This window comes from Rana temporaria, chromosome 10 (genome assembly GCF_905171775.1).
Source record: "Rana temporaria chromosome 10, aRanTem1.1, whole genome shotgun sequence".
Classification (NCBI taxonomy): Eukaryota; Metazoa; Chordata; class Amphibia; order Anura; family Ranidae; genus Rana; species Rana temporaria.
The window spans coordinates 87304663-87329508 of NC_053498.1; the positions used below are offsets into that span (position 1 = coordinate 87304663).

General features: G+C 42.6%; 1 protein-coding gene across 2 annotated transcripts in view; it reads right to left on the reverse strand.

Moving 5' to 3' along the window:
• Positions 1-24466, reverse strand: part of CACNG6 (calcium voltage-gated channel auxiliary subunit gamma 6) — a 193650-nt gene extending 169184 nt beyond the window's left edge. The window contains exon 1 of one of the 2 annotated variants that reach the window (XM_040325666.1): positions 23391-24466. In XM_040325666.1, the coding sequence (XP_040181600.1) occupies positions 23391-23709 (319 nt within the window). In that variant the 5' untranslated portion in view covers positions 23710-24466. The remainder of the gene's footprint in view (positions 1-23390) is intronic. The other variant, XM_040325667.1, reaches the window with a different exon arrangement.
• Positions 24467-24846: the final 380 nt, after the last annotated feature.

Sequence of the window (24846 nt, forward strand, 5' to 3'; positions counted from 1 at the left end):
AAGGCGCACTTCCATCATTACAGCGACAACAGGCGACGAGTCAACACCGGAAGAGGGGAGAAGAACAGAAGACCCTGACGCCACAGAAGACCGCGCCGGCTGCCTGTTTGAAATCGAGCTAACACACAAACATAGCAGGCAGCCAGCGCTGAAGAAGAAGGCACCGGAGAGCTGCAGAAGAACCGGGGTTCGCCGAGTCAAGAGCGGAAGAGGGGAGAAGATGGAAGAAGCCCCCCGGAGTCCGGAGAAGCCCCCCCGGAGAGCGGAGAAGACCCCCGGAGAGCGGAGAAGACCCCCGGAGAGTGGAAGAAGAAGCCCCCCCTGGTAATTGAGCTAATAACGAAGACAGGGGGGGCATCCGGAGCAGAATAATAAATTATTTTAAAAAGCCTTGTGTTGTGTGTTTACTACATTTTACTTTTTGCCTACAGGTGAATGGATAGGGGTACGATGTACCCCATATCCATTCACTTAGGGTGGGGGGCCGGTATCTGGGGGCCCCCTTATTAAAGGGGACTCCCAGATTCCGATAAGCCTCCGCCCGCAGACCCCGACAACCAATGGCAAGGGTTGTCGGGAAGAGGTCCTGTCCTCATCAACATGGGGACAGGGTGCTCTGGGGTGGGGGGGCCCGTAGTGCGCCCCCCTGCCCCAGAGCACCCAACCCCCCCATGTTGAGGGCATGCGGCCTGGCACGGCTCAGGAGGGGGGGGCGCTCGCTCGTCCCCACTCCTTTCCTGGCCGGCCGGGTAGCATGCTTTGGATACGGGTCTGGTATGGATTGTAGGGGGACCCCCTACGTCAATTTTTCGGCGGAGGGGGGGTCTCCTTACAACCCATAACAGACCTACGGGCCTGGTATGCTCCTGGGGGGGAACCCATGCCGGTTTGGAATTTACAAATTGCCGTGGAGTTCTCCCTCGGGAATGCATACCAAATGCCGTCGCTTGAATGGGCCTTTACAAGGTGTGACTAACTTTACACTTTGTAAAAGCAGCCCTAGTTTTACACCAGGCAAACTAACACTTACGGCGAAAAAACTAGGCACAAAAGCTTTGAGGATCACCCTAAGTGCTAATTTGCATACTAACAGAGGCATTTCGACTCGAAATGCCCCCAGTGGCGGATGCGGTACTGCATCCTAAGATCCGGCAGTGTAAGTCCCTTACAGATGTCGGATCTTCTGCCTAACTTAGGAAAACTGCTTCTGAGGATCAGTTCCAAAGTTAGAACCAGAGATACGACGGCTTACGCCGGAGTATCTCTTTTGTGGATTTGGCCCTTAGTTCCTATTAGTATAGGAATGCTCCCGAAAGCTACATCTTCCAAAAGCCCTTTGCCTACACTGTGTGTGGACAGGTTTTGGGAACCATCAAAGCAACTTTGTTTTTCTGGTTGTTTTTCTGTTGGCAGCTGTTGGCAGCTGCTTGGTGAGCCAACGCTTGTGGAGGCATTCTTCCAAGCAACTTTGTTTTTCTGGGCAAGAAATCAATGTATGTAGGGACCTGAGAAAGGAGGCCACACCCTCTGAAACGCGTTGTCCTGGCAACCGCACAGCGTGCCCTGTCAGTCTGATACATCAGAAGCTCTCTCTGGATTTTGTGGTGGAGGCTTCCACAGCCTCGTCCTGACCGGCCGGAACCTGGAGTCAATAAGTGGCTTGCTTGCAGCCTGTTGGCAGCTGCTTGGTGAGCCAGCGCTTGTGGAGGCATTCTTCCATCTATCCTGTGGACTATCCATCTACTATTGGGAACTCGGATGTGACCCTGTTCAGGCTACATACAGGAGGATTTTAGATGCTTATGTTTCATCTACACTTGCAAGAATTTTGATTTTATTTTTTTCTATTTAATAAACAAACATTATTTGCACCATAAACCTGTTCGCTCGTATCTCTCTTTATAAGAAATCGATGTATGCATGTGAAATGGGTAAAGAGGGTGGGGAATAGACAAAATGATGTAGTCAAGCAGGTAGGGCTTTTTGGGATTTCAGAGCTACACAGACAGGGGTTGTCAGCTAACATGACAAAGCACACTGCATTTCTGGCAGATGAACTGATATTTTTCTAGCATTTTTAAAGGGATAAAACATTGAGAAATATTCATGTACTACAAAGATGTTCTAATTATGTTTTTTTGTTATTTTGCCCAGACATATACTTAACAAAAAATGTGCTAAAAGCATGCTAACATTACCTCTTTACCAATGTTAAATATGTTGTTGAATGTCTTATGTTATATCTGTATAATAATAATCTGTGCAAAAACATCTGTTGAAACACCTGTCAGAAATCCAGTACCTGTCATTTGCACTCTGCAGTCTTATCTATTTTTTTTATTTTTGAATAGAGCTAGGTAGGTTCATAATCCTTGTAGGGTTTATTTTTGCCACCTGTTTCCCATTGGAAAGATTTCCCTTCACTTCCTGTCCCAAAGCCAAAACAGGAAATTAGAGGAAATCCCTGTAAATTTTGAGAATCTCTTGGGGTCCCTCATGTCACCATAATTGTATTCCCCATTGGAAGATTTTGCCTCTATTACTTTTCTGGGGACAACCCAAAATGTGGTATTATCTTATCTTATTACTTTAATTTTCAATGATAATGGTAAACATGACATATAGAGAGAGTGAATCTCCCTAACAGGGGCACAGCCAGCAATACAAATCTGACAGGGGCTCTAATCAATAAGGAGGGGTTTCCTATAGTTATACTTTAAAGTATTCTAATCAGCTCTTCTAGTTCTCCACTTGGACTCCATAACACTTCTTCTATATGATGAGCAGCTCACAGAAAAAAACTGGAAGCTGAATGCATTCCTAAAGGTATGAACAGATATTGTTCTGTACTTACAGAATATTTAAGGGGTTGATACATGACAGCATGTGCATGTATTGCAGAGATGTGTAACATATTTTAAAAGGGCAGACATATATACCTGGGAATTACAGGCCAGTCAGCCTGACATCAATAGTATGTAAGCTATTAGAAGGGATGATAATATTCAAGTTTTGCTGATAAAAACAGTATCATTAGCAGTAATCTGCATGGATTCATGAATGATCGTTCATGCCAGACCAATATATTATGATTCAATGAGGAAGTGAGCTGTATAAAGGAAGGGCAGTGGATGTGGTGTATTTGGATTTTGCAATAGCATTTGATACAGTCCCCCCCAAACGTTTACTTTACAAAATGAGGTATTTTGGCATGGGCCATAGGACATGTACCTCGATTGAAAACTGGTTACAGGGGCGTGTCCAAAGGGTGGTGATAAATGGTGAGTACTCTAAATGGTCCAGTGTGGTAAGTAGGGTCCCCCAGGGATCTGTCATGGGGCCAATTATGTTTAATTTATTAATTAATGATATAGAGGATGGGATCAATAGCTCAATCTCAGTATTTGCAAATGATACAAAGCTAAGTAGGGCAATACATTCTCTGCTGGATGTGGAAACCTTACAGGGAGACCTAAATAAAATAATGGGGTGGACAACGACATGGGAAATGAGGTTTAATGTTGAAAGATGTAAGGCAATACATTTAGGTGCCAAAAATACGAATGCAAGTTACTTGCTAGGGGGAGAACCTCTGGGGGAATCCAGGGTGGAGAAAGATCTGGAGGTCCTAGTAGATGACAGGCACAGCAATGGCATGCAATGCCAAGCTGCTGCAAGTAAAGCCAACAGAATACTGGCATGCATCAAAAAGGGGATTTACTCCAGAGATAAAACAATAATTCCCCCACTCTGCAAGTCTCTGGTCCGGCTGCATCTTGAGTATGCCATCCAATTCTGGGCACCAGTCCTCAAGAAGGATGTGCTGGAACTGGAAAGAGTTCAGAGAGGGTCAGCAAAACGAATAAAGGGACTGGAGGACCTCAGCTATGGATAAAGACTACAAGCATTGCATTTATTCTCTGGAGAGGAGACGCTCAGCCATGAGCATCGATAGTTTTAAAAATGATTAGATGGGCATCTTAATGATCACAACATATGGCAGGTATATGCAATTAGCGGACCTCCAGATGTTGCAAAACTACAATTCCCATCATGCCTCTGCCTTTGGGTGTCAGAGTCTTGCTATGCCTCATGGGACTTGTAGTTCTGCAACAGCTGGAGGTCCGCTAATTGCATATCCCTGACATATAGGGATATACGTTTTACTATTGAAATAAACACATTCACATACACCCACACATGTTGAACTAGATGATCTGGTATCTTTTTTCAGCCTTTTTCAACTACTGTATGTAACTATGTAACTATATATTTTTTTTTGCCCTGACATACAATTTAAGAAATATTATGGCTTGATGAATCAGGGCCAATGTGTTTTAAAGATAGTATTGAGAGGACTGTGGAAAAGTGTCCATTCTGAAACCACATTTGCATTTAAAGGGTTAGTTCACTTTACCAAAAAAAAAAGCCTATACAGATTAGGGTTGTCTGCAGATAAAAACAAAGTTTGACCAAAATTGAATAATGCTTTTGTTATAGCTGTTGGGAATTTACATACCTAATGAAGCCTGACTGTAAAACTTCCAGGAGATGATGTTTCTAAGGGGGGCCCAGCTATTACTGTTCACCTTCGCCATCACAGGAGTAAGCTCTCATACTCTGCGCTCAAAGCTCTTGCACTTGTGGAGCGTTGAATCAGAGAAAAAGCTCAGTCCTGTGATGGTGAAGGTGAGCAGTTTTAGCTTGGCTTCCATAAGTAACATCCTAGCAATGTCCTGGGACTTTTTGCAGTCAGTCTTTATGAGGTAAATAAATGGCCTACGCCTATAGCAGGGGCATTTTTCAACTTCCACTGTCAATGCTGGATATGATATGCTCTCTTATAAGGAAGTAAATGTCTTTTAGCACTCAATTCTGCAATACAGATGCTTTTAAAAGTATCTGCAACTGAAGAAAAGGGGGTTTGTCTGCTTTGTGAAAAATGTTGGTGGTTTTCACCCCAGGGGTGATGCTGCTAAATTCCGACCTTTTACTGCATGCTTTATTGGTATGATGTAGCACAACTTCTTCAGAATTTTAAAGCAGGTATAGGAGGCAATTTTCAAACACAAACATACACTTATACAGTTCCCTCACCTCTAGCAGCATGGCAAAAATTGAAGCAGGTCTTCTACCTAATGGGGGGGGGGGGGGGGGGGGTTTGTTTAATTTTCTGGGTCTCTTAGACTGCACTCACATTGTATTCGTGTCTCTTGCATATGCTTATATCTGGCAGGTGATATGTGATTCTAATATATACAGTATATATATTTAATTAGTATACTGTATATATATATATATATATATATATATATATATATATATATATATATATATATATGTGTATTGGTCTGCCCCTTTCAACAACATTCAAGAAAAAACCTTTATGAGTAGAATATTTATTTACCATTTTTGTTATATTTGTTGGATAATGTCCTAGTGCAGTGTGCCCTCTTTTTATTCACATCAGAGCATCATGAAGACAAACTAAACCCATTGATTTAACAGCACAACAAAGGCACTACTTCAATGTGATTTCAGAGGGTAAAGTCAAAGAATGCACTAGGCATTTTTCATTACAATTACAATTTGATTTCTATTAGTTCTCGATTCCCAACATCATAATTAATCTGCACCGGAGAAAACTTTCTAGAGAAAAATGCTACTAGATGGATTCTACCGGACTTAAGCTGTCTCTGGAACAGCACGGCACAGATTCACTAAAGGGATACGACGGCGTATCTGCTGATACGCCGTCGTATCCCTGTTTCTATCAATGCGACTAATTCATAGAATCAGTTACGCATAGATAGGCAGAAGATCCGACATGTGTAATAGATTTACACTGTCGGATCTTAAGATGCAGTACCGCGGCCGCCGCTGGGGGGAGTTCGCGTCGTAAACCAGCGTCGGGTATGCAAATTAGGAGTTACGGCCAATCCACAACGGTTTTTCGCGTTCGCTACGTCGCCGCTAGTCAAGTTTCCCGTCGCAAATTTACACTTTTTTTTGGTGCCTTAACTTTAGTCAGCAAGTGTATTGCTGTCTAAAGTATGGCCGTCGTTCCCGCGTCGAAATGTAAAAATCAACGTCGTTTGCGTAAGCCGTCCGGGAATACGCGCGTCGCCGTTCAAAAAAATTACGTCACGGCGCGCAAAGCACGCCGGGGGTTCGGAAACGGAGCATGTGCGGTAGGTCCAGCGCGGGAGCGCGCCTAATTTAAATGGCACACGCCCATTTGAATTGGCCCGCCTTGCGTAGGTTTTCATTGCAAGTGCTTGGTGAATCAGGCACTTGCTTCACGTACTTCATGATACGTGAATCTGGCCCAAAGCTTCTAACAAATCTGAGCACATCAAACTTGATATGTGATGACTGAGAAAGATTCATCACTAGAGGTTACGTTCAGTGAAATTTGCATATATCAAAATGATGACTAGACCCAGAGATATAGGCCATTGCAATTTCCCACAAAGCATAAAACAATGGTGCAGCACTTTAAATAAATTAAAAGTAATATCAACAGTAAACCAGACAATTAAAGATTAAATAAAGTGACTAGTGCTTAATTATAAAATTGGTATTTTTTGATGATTGAGCATTAGTCACTTTATACGATTTTTAAGAGTCTAATTTTATTGTTGATATCACTTTTATATATTTATAGTGCTGCTTTTTTATTCTTTGTATGATTTGGGTGTATTGTTTAGAGCCGGTTCACACTGGGGCGACCTGGGATCCAACTTGATGTTGCCCCAAGTTGTCCCAAGTCGCGTGGTTGAGAAAATCAATGGAAGTGAATGGGAGCCGTCTTAATGTACAATACTGAAGTCGCTCCGACTTCAGAAAAGGTTCCTGTACTACTTCAATCTGACTTCTATGCAACTTGTAGGCAATTTGTACCCATTGATTTCAATGGAAGTCGCCTCAGAAGTCGGATCACTGTCTTAACTGAAGCAACAATACAGGAAGATAACATACATTTCACAGGCAAACCCCTCCCTCCCACAGAGCTGATTGTTGTTTGATTGGCCACTGGAAAGCCTCCTGTCCTGGAGGCGACTTGAAGTTGCCTTGTACTGTCCTGGAGGCAACTTGAAGTTGCCTTGTAAGTTGCCTGATGATTCATACTCAAGTCGTGTCCAAGTTGCCTCCCAAAGTCGTGCTAGAAGTCGTGTTGCCCCAGTGTGAACCGGCTCCTATGCACTAAGGAGTGGTAAATAATCGCAGAGTGTTGATATTTGATTTGTGGGAGTTTCCTGCAGAGCTTTACTATTTATACAAATGCTGACCTTGCCCCCCCCCCTTTATGTGTTTGGCCACCTTACTGATTAATAGGAATGCTTGCAGCGTCTTTAGGGGACAAAAGGATGGAGTCTTGTTCAATATCCTGAAATTTGAGAAATGCATATAATTTACACTGCCTTTATTCTGCATTAATTGATTTGACTTAATTAAAAACTGTTTAATCTTTGCCTACATCATTTTTTAAGTCAATTTCTGAATTGAATTACCTATACGAATATATTTATCTGCATCATTCCTCGTGTATGTCCTTTTATATTATAGTAAATTTAATTAATGGAATAAATGGCTAGCTTATAGATTTCCATCATGAAAATAGCATTGCTTATACATAGTGTCCTTTAAAAAAAATTGTCTATGGAGGCAGCGTATTACTGAAGTGATTACATTATATATGTCCAAATACTGTATATGCTTTTGTGGTGGTACTCTGTAATTATAGAGACCTTTGTGCGCTAGTTCTACTCAAAATTGTATTTGGTTGTTTTTACTAATACAACTGCAATTTATACTAGCACTAAGATAAAATGAATGTGGCAATGAACCAGGGCTCAAGTCCTGCGGGAACGTGTGGGAACGGAGTTCCTGCACTTTTTTCACAGCAGGAACGCAGTTCCCTTTGCAGGACTAGAGCAGCCGAGCCGCCCGAGCCAATCCTTCACTAAGCGGCGATGCCCAGCTCGAGTCACTGTCAGGGACAGGCGAACCTTAGTAATCCTTTATGTTACTGGCCGCTTCCTGTATATGGATTCATCGGGTAGTGTGCGGGTATTCCGTCACTTCCTCGATGCCGCAATGTCTCCTGGGAGCTTTTGTCATTGTTCCCAGGAGACATTGCGGAGGTCTGCCGCGAGTTATCGCGGGATTTAGAAAGAACTTGCTTTTAGTAATTAAAACATGCGGTTTAGTAATTATGCATATGAGCGTATCATTTTTTTTGTTTGTTTTTTGGTGGGGGAGTGGATCTTGGGTGGGAGTTCCCACACTTTTTCCCCCAGAACTTGACCCCTGCAATGAACGCTCCCATTAGGATCCATGCTCAACATTTAAAAACTGGAATTGAATGGTACTCTAAAAGCATCAACAAAGTATGCTGAAAGCTCTGCATATGCTTTGTTAAAGTTTGCTGTTCACACTGCTCTTTTACAGGCTGTAGCCCATGTGAAACGGGCCATAGACTTTGGATGAATTACATTTTTAATATCCTTAGGACCACCCCCCCCCCCCCCCCACACATTGTACTGCAGACGGGCAGCTCCTACATGCACAGCGATGTACCTGTAAGTTGTTGCCTGTTTCCAGGTTCAGGGCACATGCACGCCCCCACGCGCTGACTCCCGTTGTGATTGGACACAGCGGGATTTTGTTTGCAGGTCCCGGCCAATGATTTATGGCTGAGACCTGCTGATCGGCTTAATCCAATCATAGCCCAGAGCCCTGTAATGACAAACATCACAGGGCTCCATACAGAGGGAACAATCTGCCAGTGTGCAGCTACCACTACCATAGCTCCTAACTGTCCCTGATTTCGAGGGACTGTCCCTGATTTGGAGCAATGTCCCTCTGTCCCTCATTCCTCCTTATTTGTCCCTCATTTAGGTCTGATCTATATATATGTATATAAAATGCACTTTTTATTCATCAAAAAACTTCATCTGATTTATAAATTGCTGCATTTGTAAATTCCAAAAGCCAATAAAAAAGAAATATTAGTGGTATAAAAAGCACTTGTGGGTTTAACCAATCTTGTTTTTTATACAATTCTCCTTTAAGGGGGCATGGAAAAGGGTGTGTCCTATGCCTGCATACTTTTGCAGATAGGTGTCCATCATTTCCATCTCCCAGTTGGGAGGTATGCACTACTGTCTGGCACTTCCAAATACACATCCCCCACTGTGCATTGTGGTTCCTCCTGCTAGCCCATACATCACTGTGGAATATGCTAGAGTCATTGCTTGCCAAAAAAGTGAATATTGAGTTCTATAGTGATAAGGTCAGTTTAAAGTGTATATAAATTGCGATAACACCTGCTTTATATATGTTATATATCCTATTTACATCGCAAAAATATTTTAAAAATGCTGCTTACAGTTTAGATGTTCTTTGCTGATTACTCCCACACTGAAAATACAACTTTGTTTTTGTTTTTTTGTTTGTTATGGAGGTGGGAAACTGTGCTTACCATAGTAACCCTGTCTGTTTTGTGCTGGCAGATCTCATTATCAGATGTAAACCAGATTTGAGTAGGCCCTGCTCACACACACACACTAACATTTGGTAGTTGGTGCGTTGACATACATTATGTTAATAACTAATTTGTTTAGAATGTGCTTCCAATGCACAACAATGAAAGAAGAACTGGACTTGTATTTTTTATATGTAATGAACTGCATAACAAGAAATACCATGTACACTGCACTGTCAGTTCTTAGGCATTACTGTACTTGTGCGTTTATAATTCAATTGCATTCCAAAACATCACACAGAGTCCAGGGAACTAACATGCATTGTATGTTTTTCAATGTGTTGCTGCAATACATAGATCTGAAGCCTATTTCGCTGTTCTAGCTGTGTTTAAAAAAAAAAAAACCTACGTGAGCACTATTTGCATCTGAACTGCAGTATAACCAGGGGTCAAGTCCTGGGGAAAAAAGTGTGGGAACTCCCACCCAAAATCCACTCCCCCACCAAAAAAAAAAATGATACGCTCATATGCATAATTACTAAACCGCATGTTCTTTCTAAATCCCACGATAACCTCCTCAATGTCTCCTGGGAACAATGACAAAAGCTCCCAGGAGACATTGCGGCATCGAGGAAGTGACAGAATACCCGCACACTACCTGATGAATCCATGTACAGGAAGCGGCCAGTAACATAAAGGATTACTAAGGTTCGCCTGCCCCTGACAGTGACTCGAGCTGGGCATCGCCACTTAGTGAAGGATTGGCACGGGCAGCTCGGCTGCTCTCGGCTGCTCTAGTCCTGCAAAGGGAACTGCGTTCCTGCTGTGAAAAAAGTGCAGGAACTCCGTTCCCGCAGGACTTGAGCCCTGAGTATAACACCAGTGTAGAAAAAAAAATACCCTTTCTGTGAACAAAAAAAGCTGACTACACTCACAGCCAGGCATGTGAGGAAATTAAAAATGGAACCTTTGTGTGGCCACAGCTCCTTGCAGCCATTATGATGCAATAGTGGCAATGGTACAGATCTAATATAGCTCCCAATGGCTCTCAATACTCTTAAAGCAGAGTGATCATAAATATCAAATTATTCTCGGTGCCTGGCTTAGAAGATCAACTAATATTAGCAACAAAATCATTAACAGGTTATATTTAGAGATTTAAATGGATCTGTGATTTGAAGCTATGGTGAAGTTTTTATTTAGACTTGTTCACAGTATGTTTTCCAACTAAACAAAAGAGCCAGATTTTTTTAAATTATATTGTATTTGTTGTACTTATGCAATTTAGGCTACATAAAAAAAAAACAAAAAAACATATGATGGATATCTGTAGTTTTGCATACAAACGTGGTTACTTGGTGATATACATACATGTTACATTCCCACCAACATTCCTTAGCACATGTTTTACCAAATTCCTAAGCTTGATTGAGTCAGAGAGGCGATGAGTGACAGTATTAAAAACAACCAGCTGGCACTTTTATCCAATAGCTATCCATTGGTTGTACAGAAGGTTACAATAAATCTAGAAGCAATGTTCTAAATCTTATTAGATAAACTTCTGCACAACCACATTCAGGGGCGTACCCAGAGGGTTTGGCACCCAGGGCGGATCCTATATCTGGCACCCCCTATTTTAAAATGTAAAAACACCCACAAAAATGTGTAATGTTTATGCCTTCGGCATAAACAGATAGCTAATACTATTAGCAATGTGTTTAGGTTTAAGTAAGGGATTGCAGACATACTACAGGAGATGGTTAGAGACTGAAGACATGATACAAGAGATGGTCAGAGACTGCAAACATTGTACAAGAGATAGTCAGAGACTGCAGACATGATACAAGAGATGGTCAGAGACTGCAGACATGATACAAGAGATAGTCAGAGACTGCCTCTTGTATTATGTCTGCAGTCTCTGTCCATCTCTTGTAGTTTCCCCGTAGCGTCAGAGGCGGGCGGGGCCACCCGTTTATGTCACTGGTTGGCCCTGCCTTCAGCTAGATAACAGCTGTCACAGCGGGAGACGTGTCAGTCGGCGGGAGCTGCCTATGGAGGCAGAGCTGTTACGGCGGAATAGAAGATGAATGGACATCGCTGGACATTTTTATTTTATAAGTGTCTCCTGTCTTTTTAAAATTTTTGACACTTTTTTTGGTGAAATGGTGGTGGTACAATGTACCCGTTACCAATTCACATGGGGGGGGATCTGAAAGGTCTCCTTGTTAAATGGGGCTTCCAGATTCCGATTAACCCCCCGCGTGCAGACCCCCACAACAAGGGGCAGGGGTTGTGGGGATGAGGCCCTTGTCCCCATCAACATGGGGACAAGGTGCTTTGGGTTGGGGAGTGCAGAGTCCCCCCTGCCCCAAAGCACCCATCCCCTATGTTTAGGGCATGTGGCCTGGTATGGTTCAGGAAGGGGGGGCTCTCTCACATGCTCGGATAAGGGTCTGGTGTGGATTTTTGGGGGTACCACTAAGTCATTTTTTTTATTTTGCCGCAGGGTTTCCCTTAATATCCATACCAGACCTCCCACAAAAATTTTTTGAATTTTAGTTCGGGTTTTTTTCAATGACCTTTATCTGTATTGCCGAGACCCAAAAATTAATTACAGCCGCGATCATTTTTAAACTACTTTTTTTCCTTTAGAAATGTCATTTTACTGCGGGACTGTTCTAAACACGGGAAAAATTTGCCATATACATTATTTCACTTTTATTGTTTCACTTTAAGCATTATTAAAATCACTACTCCGAAACACTTTTTATGACAATACCATGCATATAAGCCTTTAAAATTAGCACTTTTGGTTTTTCATGTTCGTGTCCCATAGACTTTAACGGTGTTCGCATGTTCGAACTAACTTTTTGCCTATGAACACCGATGGGGACTGACCCCTAGTCAGTCCCATCCCCCCACAGTTAGAACACACCTAGAGAACACAGATAACCCCTTGATCGCCCCCTAGTGTTAACCCGTTCCCTGTCAGTGACATTTATACAGTAATCAGTGCATTTTTATAGCACTGAACGCCGTATAATTGCCAATGGTCCCAAAAAAATTGTCAAAAGTGTCCAATTTGTCCGCCGCAATATCACAGTCCCGAAAAAAAACGCAGATCACCGCCATTACTAGTAAAAAAATTAAAATAAAAATGCCTTAAATGTATTCCCTATTTTGTAGGCGCTATAACTTTTGCGCAAACCACTCAATATAGCGCATGCGCCGTAGACATCGATGTCATCTTTCTTGCAAATATCTCCTTAACCGTGTAGGTAAAGGAGATATTTCTTGCACCTACAGGTAAGCCTTAATCTAGGCTTACCTTTAGGTTAAAGTGGTCTGTAAGGGTTTACAACCCCTTTAAAAGATATTGCTTTTTTTTCAAAATTGTTGCTCTTCTTTTGTTTAAAGCGCAAAAAATTTAAACTGCAGAAGCGATCAAATACCACCAAAATAAAGCTCTATTTGTTGGAAAAAGGGCGTCAATTTTGTTTGGGTTTGGCGTCGCAATTGTCAGTTAAAGCGACTAAGTGCTGTATTGCAAAAAATGGCCTGGTCATTGAGCAGCCAAATCTCCTGGGGCTGAAGTGGTTAAGTATGCATGAATGGAGCAGAAAAGTTGGTAATTTGGGGCAAAAGTGATTAGTACACATTGCTTAAAATAAGCATGAAAATAACTTTGGTCCCTACTGGAATTTGCAGTCATATTTAATTGTGGGGAGGCGGCAACACAGCGTCCGGTTACAGAGAACAGAACTGGTATTAATGCAGAATCACAACAAAAACTATAGAGAGGAACCCGACCGGGAACACTTACGGCAATATCAGCATTGTTTAGCAAAGCAGATCTCAGATGTGCTTACAGAATCTGTCTTAAGTGATGGAGTGCGGGCATTAGCTGGCCCAAGCTCAATTGAGGCGGTATCCAGAAGGATGGAGTTCCCCTATCTTTTCTCTACTCGGCTGGAACCTTTCCCTGCCACTAATCATTGTCCCTGTCAGACGGTTGACCTGTCCGTACACTAGTCACAGGTGAAATGCGTGCCAAGTCTGGGAGCCAGGGCCTTAAATAGGCTCTGCTACGCAAGATGGCTGCTAGAGTCAGCATTCAATCAGATAGCTTCTCTAGTGACCCTGGAAACCATAGAGGAACCATGTTCATCTTGACTTCCCCTCCCCCTACTATGCCACTCCAGTTGAGCAGCCTCCTGCAGTGAAGAAAGTAGACTACACCTGCCTACACAGTGGAAATAAAACTTTGAATATGGAGTTTCTTTAGTACAATGTGACCTCAGCTGGGCTTTAAATAGGGCTGGTAACCTTTACATACAGGGCTTACTAAAAGTTAACATGTTTGACATTTTTTAAAGCTAAGCATACTTTAGTTACAATATACTGTATACACCAATGGGAATATTTACATTAAGCAAATGGGTAGTGGAAAATGCACATGCCATGACTGAATTATTTAAAAGATCATCTCTCCTGAGTGAACCTTTCATAACCGTGGTAAAAAGTTCACATACTGTACATCTAAAGAGAACCCAGTATCTGAGGGGCATGATCATTTTTGCGTTCCCCTCCACACGAAATCTCTAGTAAAAAGGGAGTTTTTTATTCCATCTTAAGAGAATATGGCAAACCCAAACCACCATTTTGTGTTAATAAAAAAATAAAGTTGAATGAAGCAGCTTGAAATTAATCTGCACCGAGTACAAAGTATACAAAAGTCAAAACATGTTTTTTTTCTTTTGGATAGAGTAAGGAAGGGTTAGGACCTCGGTTAGGTGAACGTAAATCAAAAATTTTATGGTTATGGTTATGTTATGGTTACTGTCATGCCAATAGGAGCCGAGGGAAAATATTCCAAGGGGGAATGGATGTTCTTGTGATAACTGTCAAAGAGGACATTTGCAATTACTTTGGAAATATATATATGTTTTATTGTTTCTCTGAGACAGGAAGCAAGGGTAATACTTTTCAAAAGACACAGACAGCATAAAAATATATTGTCAACCCGACTTTCTAACATAAATTTTCTTCAGAATGCCCAGGGAGCTAAACACCAACTTGAGTTAGGAAGCCACACATTCAGCCACCTCTCAATTCCCACACCTTGCTACTGGTTTTCAAATGGGATAGTTGGCCTTATAGACCATAGGTAAAGCAAAGGCTTTTTCCTGAAGAATGTGACCAATATAGGTGTGTGCAGCCTGTTACATTAGGGTGTGCACCCCAAAGCTCAAACACATGTGCATTCAGGAGAGGAATGCAGAGCATATGACAGTGGGTAGTATGTACGGGAGATGAATGCAGAGCATATGACAGTAAGCAGTATGTACGGGAGAGGAGTGTGGAGGGTATGACAGTGGGCAGTATGTACAGGAGAGGAGTGTGAAGGGTATGACAGTGGGCAGTATGAATGAATGAATGACTTGTATAGCGCAACGCATGCGAACTGAATCGCCTCTGGGCGCTTTTTCCAGCCAGTATCTGCTTGGCGCGGTCATTTTTCCCCCGTAGGATCATGACACGCTAGGGACACACAGTCATACACACATATATACATATATACTGGGCCAATTTGGACGATATCCAATTTACCTACCAGCATGTCTTTGGAGTGTGGGAGGAAACCGGAGTACCCGGAGGAAACCCACGCAGACACAGGGAGAACATGCAAACTCCAGGCAGATGGTTGTCGTGGTTGGGATTCTAACCAGCGAACCTTTTGCTGCTAGGCGAAAGTGCTACTCACTGCACCACTGTGCTGCCACACAGTATGTACAGAAGAGGAGTGTGAAGGGTATGACAGTGGGCAGTATGTACAGGAGAGGAGTGTGAAGGGTATGACAGTGGGCAGTATGTACAGAAGAGGAGTGTGAAGGGTATGACAGTGGGCAGTATGTACAGGAGAGGAGTGTGAAGGGTATGACAGTGGGCAGTATGTACAGGAGAGGAGTGTGGAGGGTATGACAGTGGGCAGTATGTACAGGAGAGAAGTGTGGAGGGTATGACAGTGGGCAGTATGTACAGGCACTCAACTGCAGAGACAGTGCAAGTCAAGAGGAACACAGTTCCTCTATAGTTTCCTGGGTCACTGGGGCAGCGATCTATTTGCATGCTGCCAACCCATGAGATTCTGGGGGGCATTTTGGTTCAGGCAAAGCCTATTTAAGAACCTGGCTCCTGAGTTTGACATCCACTTAACATGTGGGTAGTCTATGGACAGGTCACTCATCTGTCAGGGACAGTAATAGTGGCAGGGAAAGGTTCCAGATGAGTAGGAAAAGTCGAGGGATTTACCACTTCTCCTGGACACCTCCCCACTTGGGCACAGATTGGCCAGGCCACATTCTGCCTCTCAGGACATACGCTGTCAGTTCAGCGAGATCTGCTCTGCTACAATCTGCTGTTTATCTGTGAGGCCCCGTACACACGACCGGATCTGTCCGTTGGGATTTATCCGCGGATCAGTTCCAGCAGACAAATCCGGTCGTGTGTACGGCCTAGCGGACATTTTTCGGCGGAGATTTCTCCAGCCGACGGTTTTCAAGCGGATACAAATTTCTTAGCATGCTAATGGGCCGTACAGACGACCGAACATGTCTGCTGAAACTGGTCCGCGGACCAGTTTCAGCAGACATGTTCGGTCGTGTGTAGGCCCGAGCGTGCAGGATTCCAGCAAACATTTGCCCGCCGGGCCTTTTCCCAGCGGGCAAATATTTCTGGACTTGTTTTAAAACAGTCCGCTGGAATCCTGCCCGCTCGGACATGTTCGGTCGTCTGTACAGACCTACCGTACATGTCCGAGCGCCCGCCATCCCTCGCATGCGTCGAATGACTTCGACGCATGCGTGGAAGCATTTAACTGGCAGGCCCGCCCACGTCGCCGCGTCATCGTCGCGGCGACGCCGCGGACACGCCCCTGTTTACGCGCGGATTTCTGTACGATGGTTAGTACAGCCATCGTACAGAAATCCCCGGGCAGACATGTACGGTGAAAACGGTCCGGCGGACCGGTTTCATCGTACATGTTTGCCCGTGTGTACGCGGCCTAAGAAATCTATCCACTGGAAACCTGTCCGTTGGACTGATCCGGTCGTCTGTACAGACTCACCGGATAAGTCCAAGCGATCCCCATCCCTCGCATGCGTCGAAGTGATTCGACACATGCGTGGAAGTATTTACCTTCCAGGGTCGCGCACGCCGCCGCGTCATCGTCGCGGCGACGGCGCGGCACGTCACCACGTATGTTTTCCGCTGGGATTTTGATCTGATGGTGTGTACAGCCCATCAGATCAAAATCAGGAGCAGAAATGTCTGCTGGAAACGGTCCGGCGGACTGTTTCCAACGGATATCCTCTCGTCTGTACGAGGCCTGAGTGTTCCTCCTCTGGCTGCTTTCCACTGGACTTGTTGTGAACTGTTATATTTTGACTACAATATTTCTATTGCATCTGGACTGTGTGTGAGCTATTACCACCACACCATGCTGCACCCGTTTTATAGTGTCTTGAAAAAGTATTCATACCCCACTGAAATTTTCCACATTTTGTCATGTTACAACCGGGAACATAAATGTATTTTATTGGGATTGTATGTAATAGACCAACACAAAGTGGCACATAATTGTGAAATGGAAGGAAAATTATAAATGGTTTTCCAAATTTCTTACGATTAAATATGTGAAAAGTGTGACATGCATTTGTATTCGGTCCTCTTGATTCAATACTTTGTAGAACCACCTTTTGCTGCAATCACAGCTGCAGGTCTTTTTGGGGATGTCTCTACCAGCTTTGCACATCTAGAGAGTGACATTTTTGCCCATTCTTCTTTGCAAAATAGCTCAAGCTATGTCAGATTGGATGGAGAGCATCTGTGAACAGCAATTTTAAAGTGTTGCCACAGATTATCAATGGGATTTAGGTCTGGACTTTGACTGGGCCATTCTAACACATGCATATGCTTTGATCTAAACCATTTCATTGTAGCTCTGGCTGTATGTTTAGGGTCCTTGTCCTGCTGGAAGGGGAACCACTGCTCCAGTCACATGTTTTTTGCAGACTCTGATGCCCTGTACACACGATCGGTCCATCCGATGAAAACGGACTGATTTTTTCATCAGTTATCCGATGAAGCTGACTGATGATCAGTCGTGCCTACACACCATTGGTTAAAAAAACGTCAGAACGCGGTCAAGTAAACCACGTACGACGGCACTATAAAGGGGAAGTTCAAATCCAATGACGCCACCCTTGGGGCTGCTTTAGCTGATTTTGTGTTAGTAAAAGACGATTCGCGCTTTTCTGTCTGTTACAGCGTGATGAATGTGCTATCTCCATATCGAACGCTAGTTTTACCAGAACGAGCGCTCCCATCCCCTAATTTAGTCTGAGCATGCGTGGATTTTTAACCGATGGACGTGCCTACAGATGATCGTTTTTTTCCTATCGGTTAGTTAACCATCAGATAATTTTAAAACAAGTTCCTAGTTTTTTAACCGATGGATAAAAAACTGATAGGGCCCACACACGATCGGTTAGTCTGATGAAAACGGTTCCCTGTCCCTGCTGAAGAAAAGCATCTCCACAACATGATGATGCCACCACCATGTTTTACAGTGGGGGTGGTGTGTTCAGGGTGGCGTGCAATGTTAGTTTTCCTCCACACATCATCACAATGTTTTGCTTTTAGGCCAAAAAGTTAAATTTGTTTTCATCCGACCAGAACACCTTCTTCCTCATGTTTGTTGTGTCCTCCACATTGCTTCTCTCAAACTGCAAACTGAACTTCTTATGGCTTTCTTTCAACAATGGCTTTCTTCTTGACACTCTTCTATAAAGGCCAGATTTGTGGAGTGAATGACTAAGGCTTCATTCACACTTGGCGGACTCCGTCGCTACGGAGTCCGCCTGATCCCGTCGGCTCAGCGGGAGATCAGCTACAAAGAACTTTATCCAAATGTTTTAAAAATAATTGTTTGTTCAATCATTAAGATTCAAACTTTAATTTTACAATCGTCAACTTCTAGGGAATGATTATGGTCATTATTGGGGCAAACAGTTCTCACTTCAAATATTTTGATAAAGAAAGCAATTCTTTGACATATACGGTATAAAAGTGTTGCATCTTGTGAATTGGGCCTTCATAGCTCAGGACAGATCTAACTATACACGTATTATACAACTTCATACTTGTCTGATTGCCTCTTTGGCTGCCAGATCCACCATTGTAGAGGTACTCTACTCAGCACATTAGAAATTTTGGGTGACAATTGAAACATGCTTAGCTTGCTTCACTGTTAACCATTGTACCTTAAGTCACAACCATGCCTTCTTTCCACCATAATGTTACAGTAGTATGCAGTTACCTGCCCCACACAACATATATGAGGGGGAAAAAAAATAAACAAGTATCAACAAAATTTGTATTTTTGATCTATAGAGTAAACTATAATTTATCCTGCTTTCTTCAACAAATCATGACTTTAGCCTAGGTTCATTTTGATGCGATTTGGCATGTGATTTGACATGTCAAATCGCATGCCAAATCGGCAGCTATTGCCGGTGTTCTATTGAGAAATGCCATCCATCAAAAAATGCCTCTGATGGGTCTGCCCATGCGCAGTACGCAAAGTCACTCCAGCTGATATGTTGATCAGCTGGCGTGACATCAACGCGGTGCACGCACAGATCAGAGGAGGTAGTATCTGACTTTCTGCTAAGCGCAGGGAGAGAAGGAAATTGTCAGATTCTGCCTCACTGTTGCAGGACGGGATTTGGCTGTATTGAATGACGTATTTTCTGTCTGATGCGCGGCGGCTTGAATGTGTAAATGGTGGGTTTTGGTTGTGTCTAAGGGCAGGTTAAAACACACACAAAACCCGCCCTTCAACACATCCAAAACCCGCCCGCAATAGTGAGGTAGAATCTGACAATTACATTCTCCCTCTGCGCTTAACAGATCATCGCATACTGCCTCAAACGACCTGCGCATGCGCCATGTTGACGTCACACCAGCTGATCAACATATCAGCTGTAGTGACGTTGCAGCGCCCCACTGATTCCCAAAAGTATGTTTTGGCAACTTTGGGGTATGATTTGTATAGACATTTGTGCATCAACCCGCACAGATATCCCTGAAATCCCCCCCATCCGAAGTCGGACTGACATGCAGGTATGAAATTGTGTGAGTTCAGCTGAATTTCACGATTTTAATCCCTCTGTCAGTGTGAACCTAGGCTACATGTGTATTTCTCTGCAGCAGTCTCCAACAACTAAATAAACTATAATTCATCTTAAAAAAAAAATTAAATAAGCATACTGACCCAATTAAAGATATAATTCAAAGTGGTTGCCCAAGGCAGTCAATGAGCAACACATTACAGTAAGTTTCTGCAGGAAGTGCATTCCATCATTAGTGACCTCAATGATTGCCATGTAGTTAAAAATAATTTGTAGATCTTGATACTTTAATCAGTCAAAACTTGAGCACGTTTACTGTATTTCATTTGGAATTGGTAGCGTCTAGTCTTAAGGACCGCCTCCTGCACATATACGTCGGCAGAATGCGGCTGGGCCCAGGCACGTACCTGTACATTGCTATATAGAGCCCAGCCGTGGGTCACATGCGAACCAAAGCTCCGTGACCGTGCCCGATCGGTCACAGGAGCTGAAGAACAGGGAGAGGTGTGTATAAACACACCTTCCCCGTTCTTCTCTGTGGCAGTGACACTGATCGTCTGTTCCCTGATATAGGGAACAGACGATCAGTGAAGTCACGCCTACAGCCACACCCCCCCTACAGTAAGTATCACTCCCTTAGGGCACACTTAACCCCTTAGCGCCACCCAGTGGTTAACCCCTTCAATGCCATTATCATTTTCGCTGTGAAAATGACAATGGTCCCAAAAATGTGTCAAAAGTGTCCGATGTGTCCGCCATAATGTCGCAGTCATGAAAAAAATCGCTGATCTCCGTCATTACTAGTAAAAAAATAAAAATATTAATAAAAATGCCATAAAACTATCCCCTATTTTGTAAACGCTATAACTTTTGCGCAAACCAATCAATAAACGCTTATTGCGATTTTTTTAACCAAAAATAAGTAGAAGAATACGTATCGGCCTAAACTGAGGAAAAATAATGTTTTTTTATATATTTTTTGGGGGATATTTATTATAGCAAAAAGTTAAAAATATTGGTTTTTTTTTCAAAATTGTCGCTCTATATTTGTTTATAGCGCAAAAAATAAAAACCGCAGAGGTGATCAAATACCACCAAAAGAAAGCTCTATTTGTGGGAAAAAAAGGACACCAATTTTGTTTGGGAGCCATGTCGCACGACCGCACAATTGTCAGTTAAAGCGACGCAGTGCCGCAAAAAGTGGCCCTCTCATTGACCAGCAATATGGTCCGGGGCTTAAGTGGTTAACCTGCATAATGATCCGGGTTTTAAGTGGTTAAATCAATGTGCATATAAAGTAGGCCATAATACTATTCTTATATCATTCCATGTTACACAGATATTGGCCTAGATTCACGTAGGGAGGCGCAAGTGTGGGCGGGCGTAGCGTATCGTATTTACGCTACGCCGCCGCAACTTAGAGAGGCAAGTGCTGTATTCACAAAGCACTTGTGTCCTAAGTTACAGCGGCGTAGCGTAAATGTGCCGGCGTAAGCGCGCCTAATTCAAATTGTGAAGAGGTGGGCGTGTTTTATGCTAATGAATCGTGACCCGACGTGATTGACGTTTTGAACGAACGGTGCATGCGCCGTCCGTGGATGAATCTCAGTGCGCATGCGTCGGATAGAATGCCTAAGATACGTCGAACACTGCCTACGGGCGCACGTACGTTCGTGAATCGGCGTATCTAGCTCATTTGCATATTCAACGCAGAGATCAACGGAAGCGCCACCTAGCGGCCAACGTAAATATGCACCCAAGATACGATGGCGTAGGAGACTTACGCCGCTCGTATCGTGGCTGAATTTAAGCGTATCTGGTTTCCAGAATATGCTTAAATATACGCCGGCGCAAATTCAGACTTACGACGGCGTATCTACTGATACGCCGTCGTAAATCTTTAAGAATCTGGCCCATTGTGTTTTCCGCACTTAACTCTATTAACTTATCCATAAATTAACGATGTAAACAATAATACAAACTTTACTTATTTACAGAGAAAACAGAGTGATATTTGGGCTCCACCTTACCCTTAAATATAATCATTTTAAATGCATTTGCAATTTCTTATAGTTGTAAAATAAAGTTGCACAGTTTTGGTAAATCATGTGGCTAGTAAAATCTCTAAGGTCACATGATTTTTGACTGGTGCAGCACAAGACAAGTCTGTATTTATTTCAGGTTATTTAGGTACACAATTGTGTAATGTCCCTGATATGTTTTTAATCTACACTAACATGTAACTTTTTAAGTTTTTAGGAGCCTACACCCTTCTTTCAGGTCCATTCAGTCACTTGGACCTAGAAGCTTGTCCTAAAAAAATAACTGTTAATGTAAATTAAAAAATGGATGACTGTACTTAAGTGTGTTGTTGCAACTGTGCTAATATGGCTACAAAGTTATTTAGGAAAGGCTTATTAATTACAAATAGTCCTTGATACTTACTACATCAACAGCGTCATTAGACTTTAATCGCATTTAGAAAAACGATACAGATCAGCGGCTTGAAACTTTTTGTTTGATATTTCATCATGGTATTTATGTGTTCAGAATAAAGTAGATCACAGTCAAACTTTTTTGTGATTTAAAAAAAAAAAAGTAGATCGCAGCCATATTTAAGTTTTGTTCTTAAAAAGCTAAGTCGAGGAGATGTAGCTAGTCAATAACGCATAACAACCAATCATTTTTAAATTAGTCTGATTTCAGCTTTTTTTGAGTTTAAAGCAATCTGATTGGTTGCTAGGGGTACATGCACATCACTGATCGTAGAAGTTAATTGACAACAAGTTTAAATGTTTATCCTTTATACTTCTGTAGCATAAAACCTGCTTTGGCAATATACAAACAATTTAATCTGGCCTATAATAAAAAAAGGCAGACAGAATTCTCAAATCCTTTTTAAACTATCTAAGACCTCCTATTTTCTATTAAAATAAGTATTCCAAAAATGATATTTGGGTTCAAAATAACTTTGAAACATGACAAGCCCATTTGTGTTAGCAACTTACCAGTGTATACATGTCACCAACAGATAATGCTGACATATGTCAAAAGTTTTGAAAATTAACTGTGCTGTTAACCCTTCAAATACTATAAAATATATACACCCTTATTAAGCTTTGGAGGGAATTATATATATCTATATTTATTTTTATATTTATATCTAGTAACTTTATCTATCATAACTTCAGAAATTGAATATTTGAAGGTAAAAAAAAGAAAAACGAAAAAGTGATACATTGATAACATCTACTGGTTTTCTCAATTAATCTAAAATACATCCTTAAAAACACATAATTAGACATGATACGTGACAAATAAATCAAAGAAGATAAGCTGCATTTTAACAACCAATAGGTACAAGGTACAGAAGTCTACCACTTAATTAATTCTATTTCATGGGCAATCACCTTTAACATATTTACTTCCGCGTGTATTGTCTTTTTGGCCTTAGGCATTTAGGATGTTACATGTTCCTGCTGGATGTCAAGCTGGACACTAATGCTAGAAATACATTTTTTTTCCAATATAACCTAGAACTAGCAAACCATTCATTAGGGAAGCTTAAAGCCTTTTTGTGATTAACCCTGCAGCCCTTTGCATGTCCTGTATGTATGAAGCACTCAGTTCTAAACTTTGCTATGCCCTAGAGCAAGTTGTGTTGAGTGCCAGCATTACAAGCACAACATAAAACAAAAGCACTATACCTCCAGGCAGCTCCGCGGGGCCACAGGTGGCTCGGTATGCATCCACATCTCCAATCCACAGTTTTTTGTAGCAGAATTTCCATAGCCCGAAATGGGCTGCCTCGCAGGTCATGCTGTTGTTCTGTTTATACGTGTTCACCTCCACCCAGAATTCTGTCCCGACGGCTAGCACACAAAGTGTCACCCCTACCAGGGACACAAAAAAGGCCAGCTTGATTTTGCCCTCTTGTGCATCAGACAAACCTTTTCCACGCTGTCCTCTACCTCTTCCAGAGAAGCGTTGATCCTCCTCTTGCATGAAAAAATTAGGCCACATCATTTGGATAGCGAGGCTTCTTCCTTCAGCTACGAGAATCGATTTAAATAGCCCTTTTGCTTGACAGCCTTTTCTTCTTCTCTTCTCCGATCTTCCTTGTCCTTTTCTTTAGAATTTAGGTCGCTGAAAAGCAATCTGCTGTAAGTTTCACAGGCTAGAGAGAAACGCAGCAGGGACATCAGCGTGCTCTCCCCCTTTCTGCTTTCTCTCTCCCCCTCTTGCTGTTACACACAGACGCACACACATGGCCTGGAAATAATCTCTGCACCTGTTACATTCATCAGATCTCCCAGGCAGAGCTGTTATTTTAAGGTTCCCTTAAAGGCACTTGCTTTATGCACAGGCGACAGAGATGAGAATGAGGGTAAGGCAAAATGAAGTCAACTTATCCCAGGTCAGCTCGTGATAATATATGCACCTGCCCTGGCTCTCGCTGTATCTTCTTCGTCGCTGTGCTGTGTGTTTGGATGCCAAGCCATGCTATCTATCAGGGATTTTTATTATGCTCTGATGCTTTGATTTCCACACAGCCCATACTTAGCACAAATCCAGGAGCCACTTACGCATTGCTGTCACTCTTACTGTTACTTCTTCAGGGCTCAGTCAGGCCTAATTTAGTTCACGTTTTCCATTCTGCTTCGGCCTGACTATTGATCTACATTCTTAGGCACAAACATCTAAGCGTTAGAGAGGAAGCGGCGATGTACAAAAACGCCCAGCTTCCAAAGAAATACAAGCAATATCTTGGCTCATTGCTTCCAAGATGTCTCTGGGCAAATTATTTATTGATTGAAAGGAAGGACATGCAGAATGCTTTATGAAGAACTGGAACAACACGCTGTGTATGGTTTTTTTTTTTTTTTCGTCTTGCAGAAGGAATTCTGCAGGGAAAACCTGTGACTGCAAGTAGAAAGAAATAGCTTTCAGTGTGTGTGGTTTGGAGCGTATGTACTCTGACAAACTGGCTAGGCAGCCCAGTAATGCGCTGTCAGAAACAAAACCGCCTCCAGCTCAACCCAGTCTGCTTACAGAGAGATGCAAAGCAGAATAATTGGAGATGTTTTCAAATCCTGCAGACTTATCTATAGCCATCTTACATAGATAGCCAAATGTATTGCTATGCTGATTCTGTAACAAGAT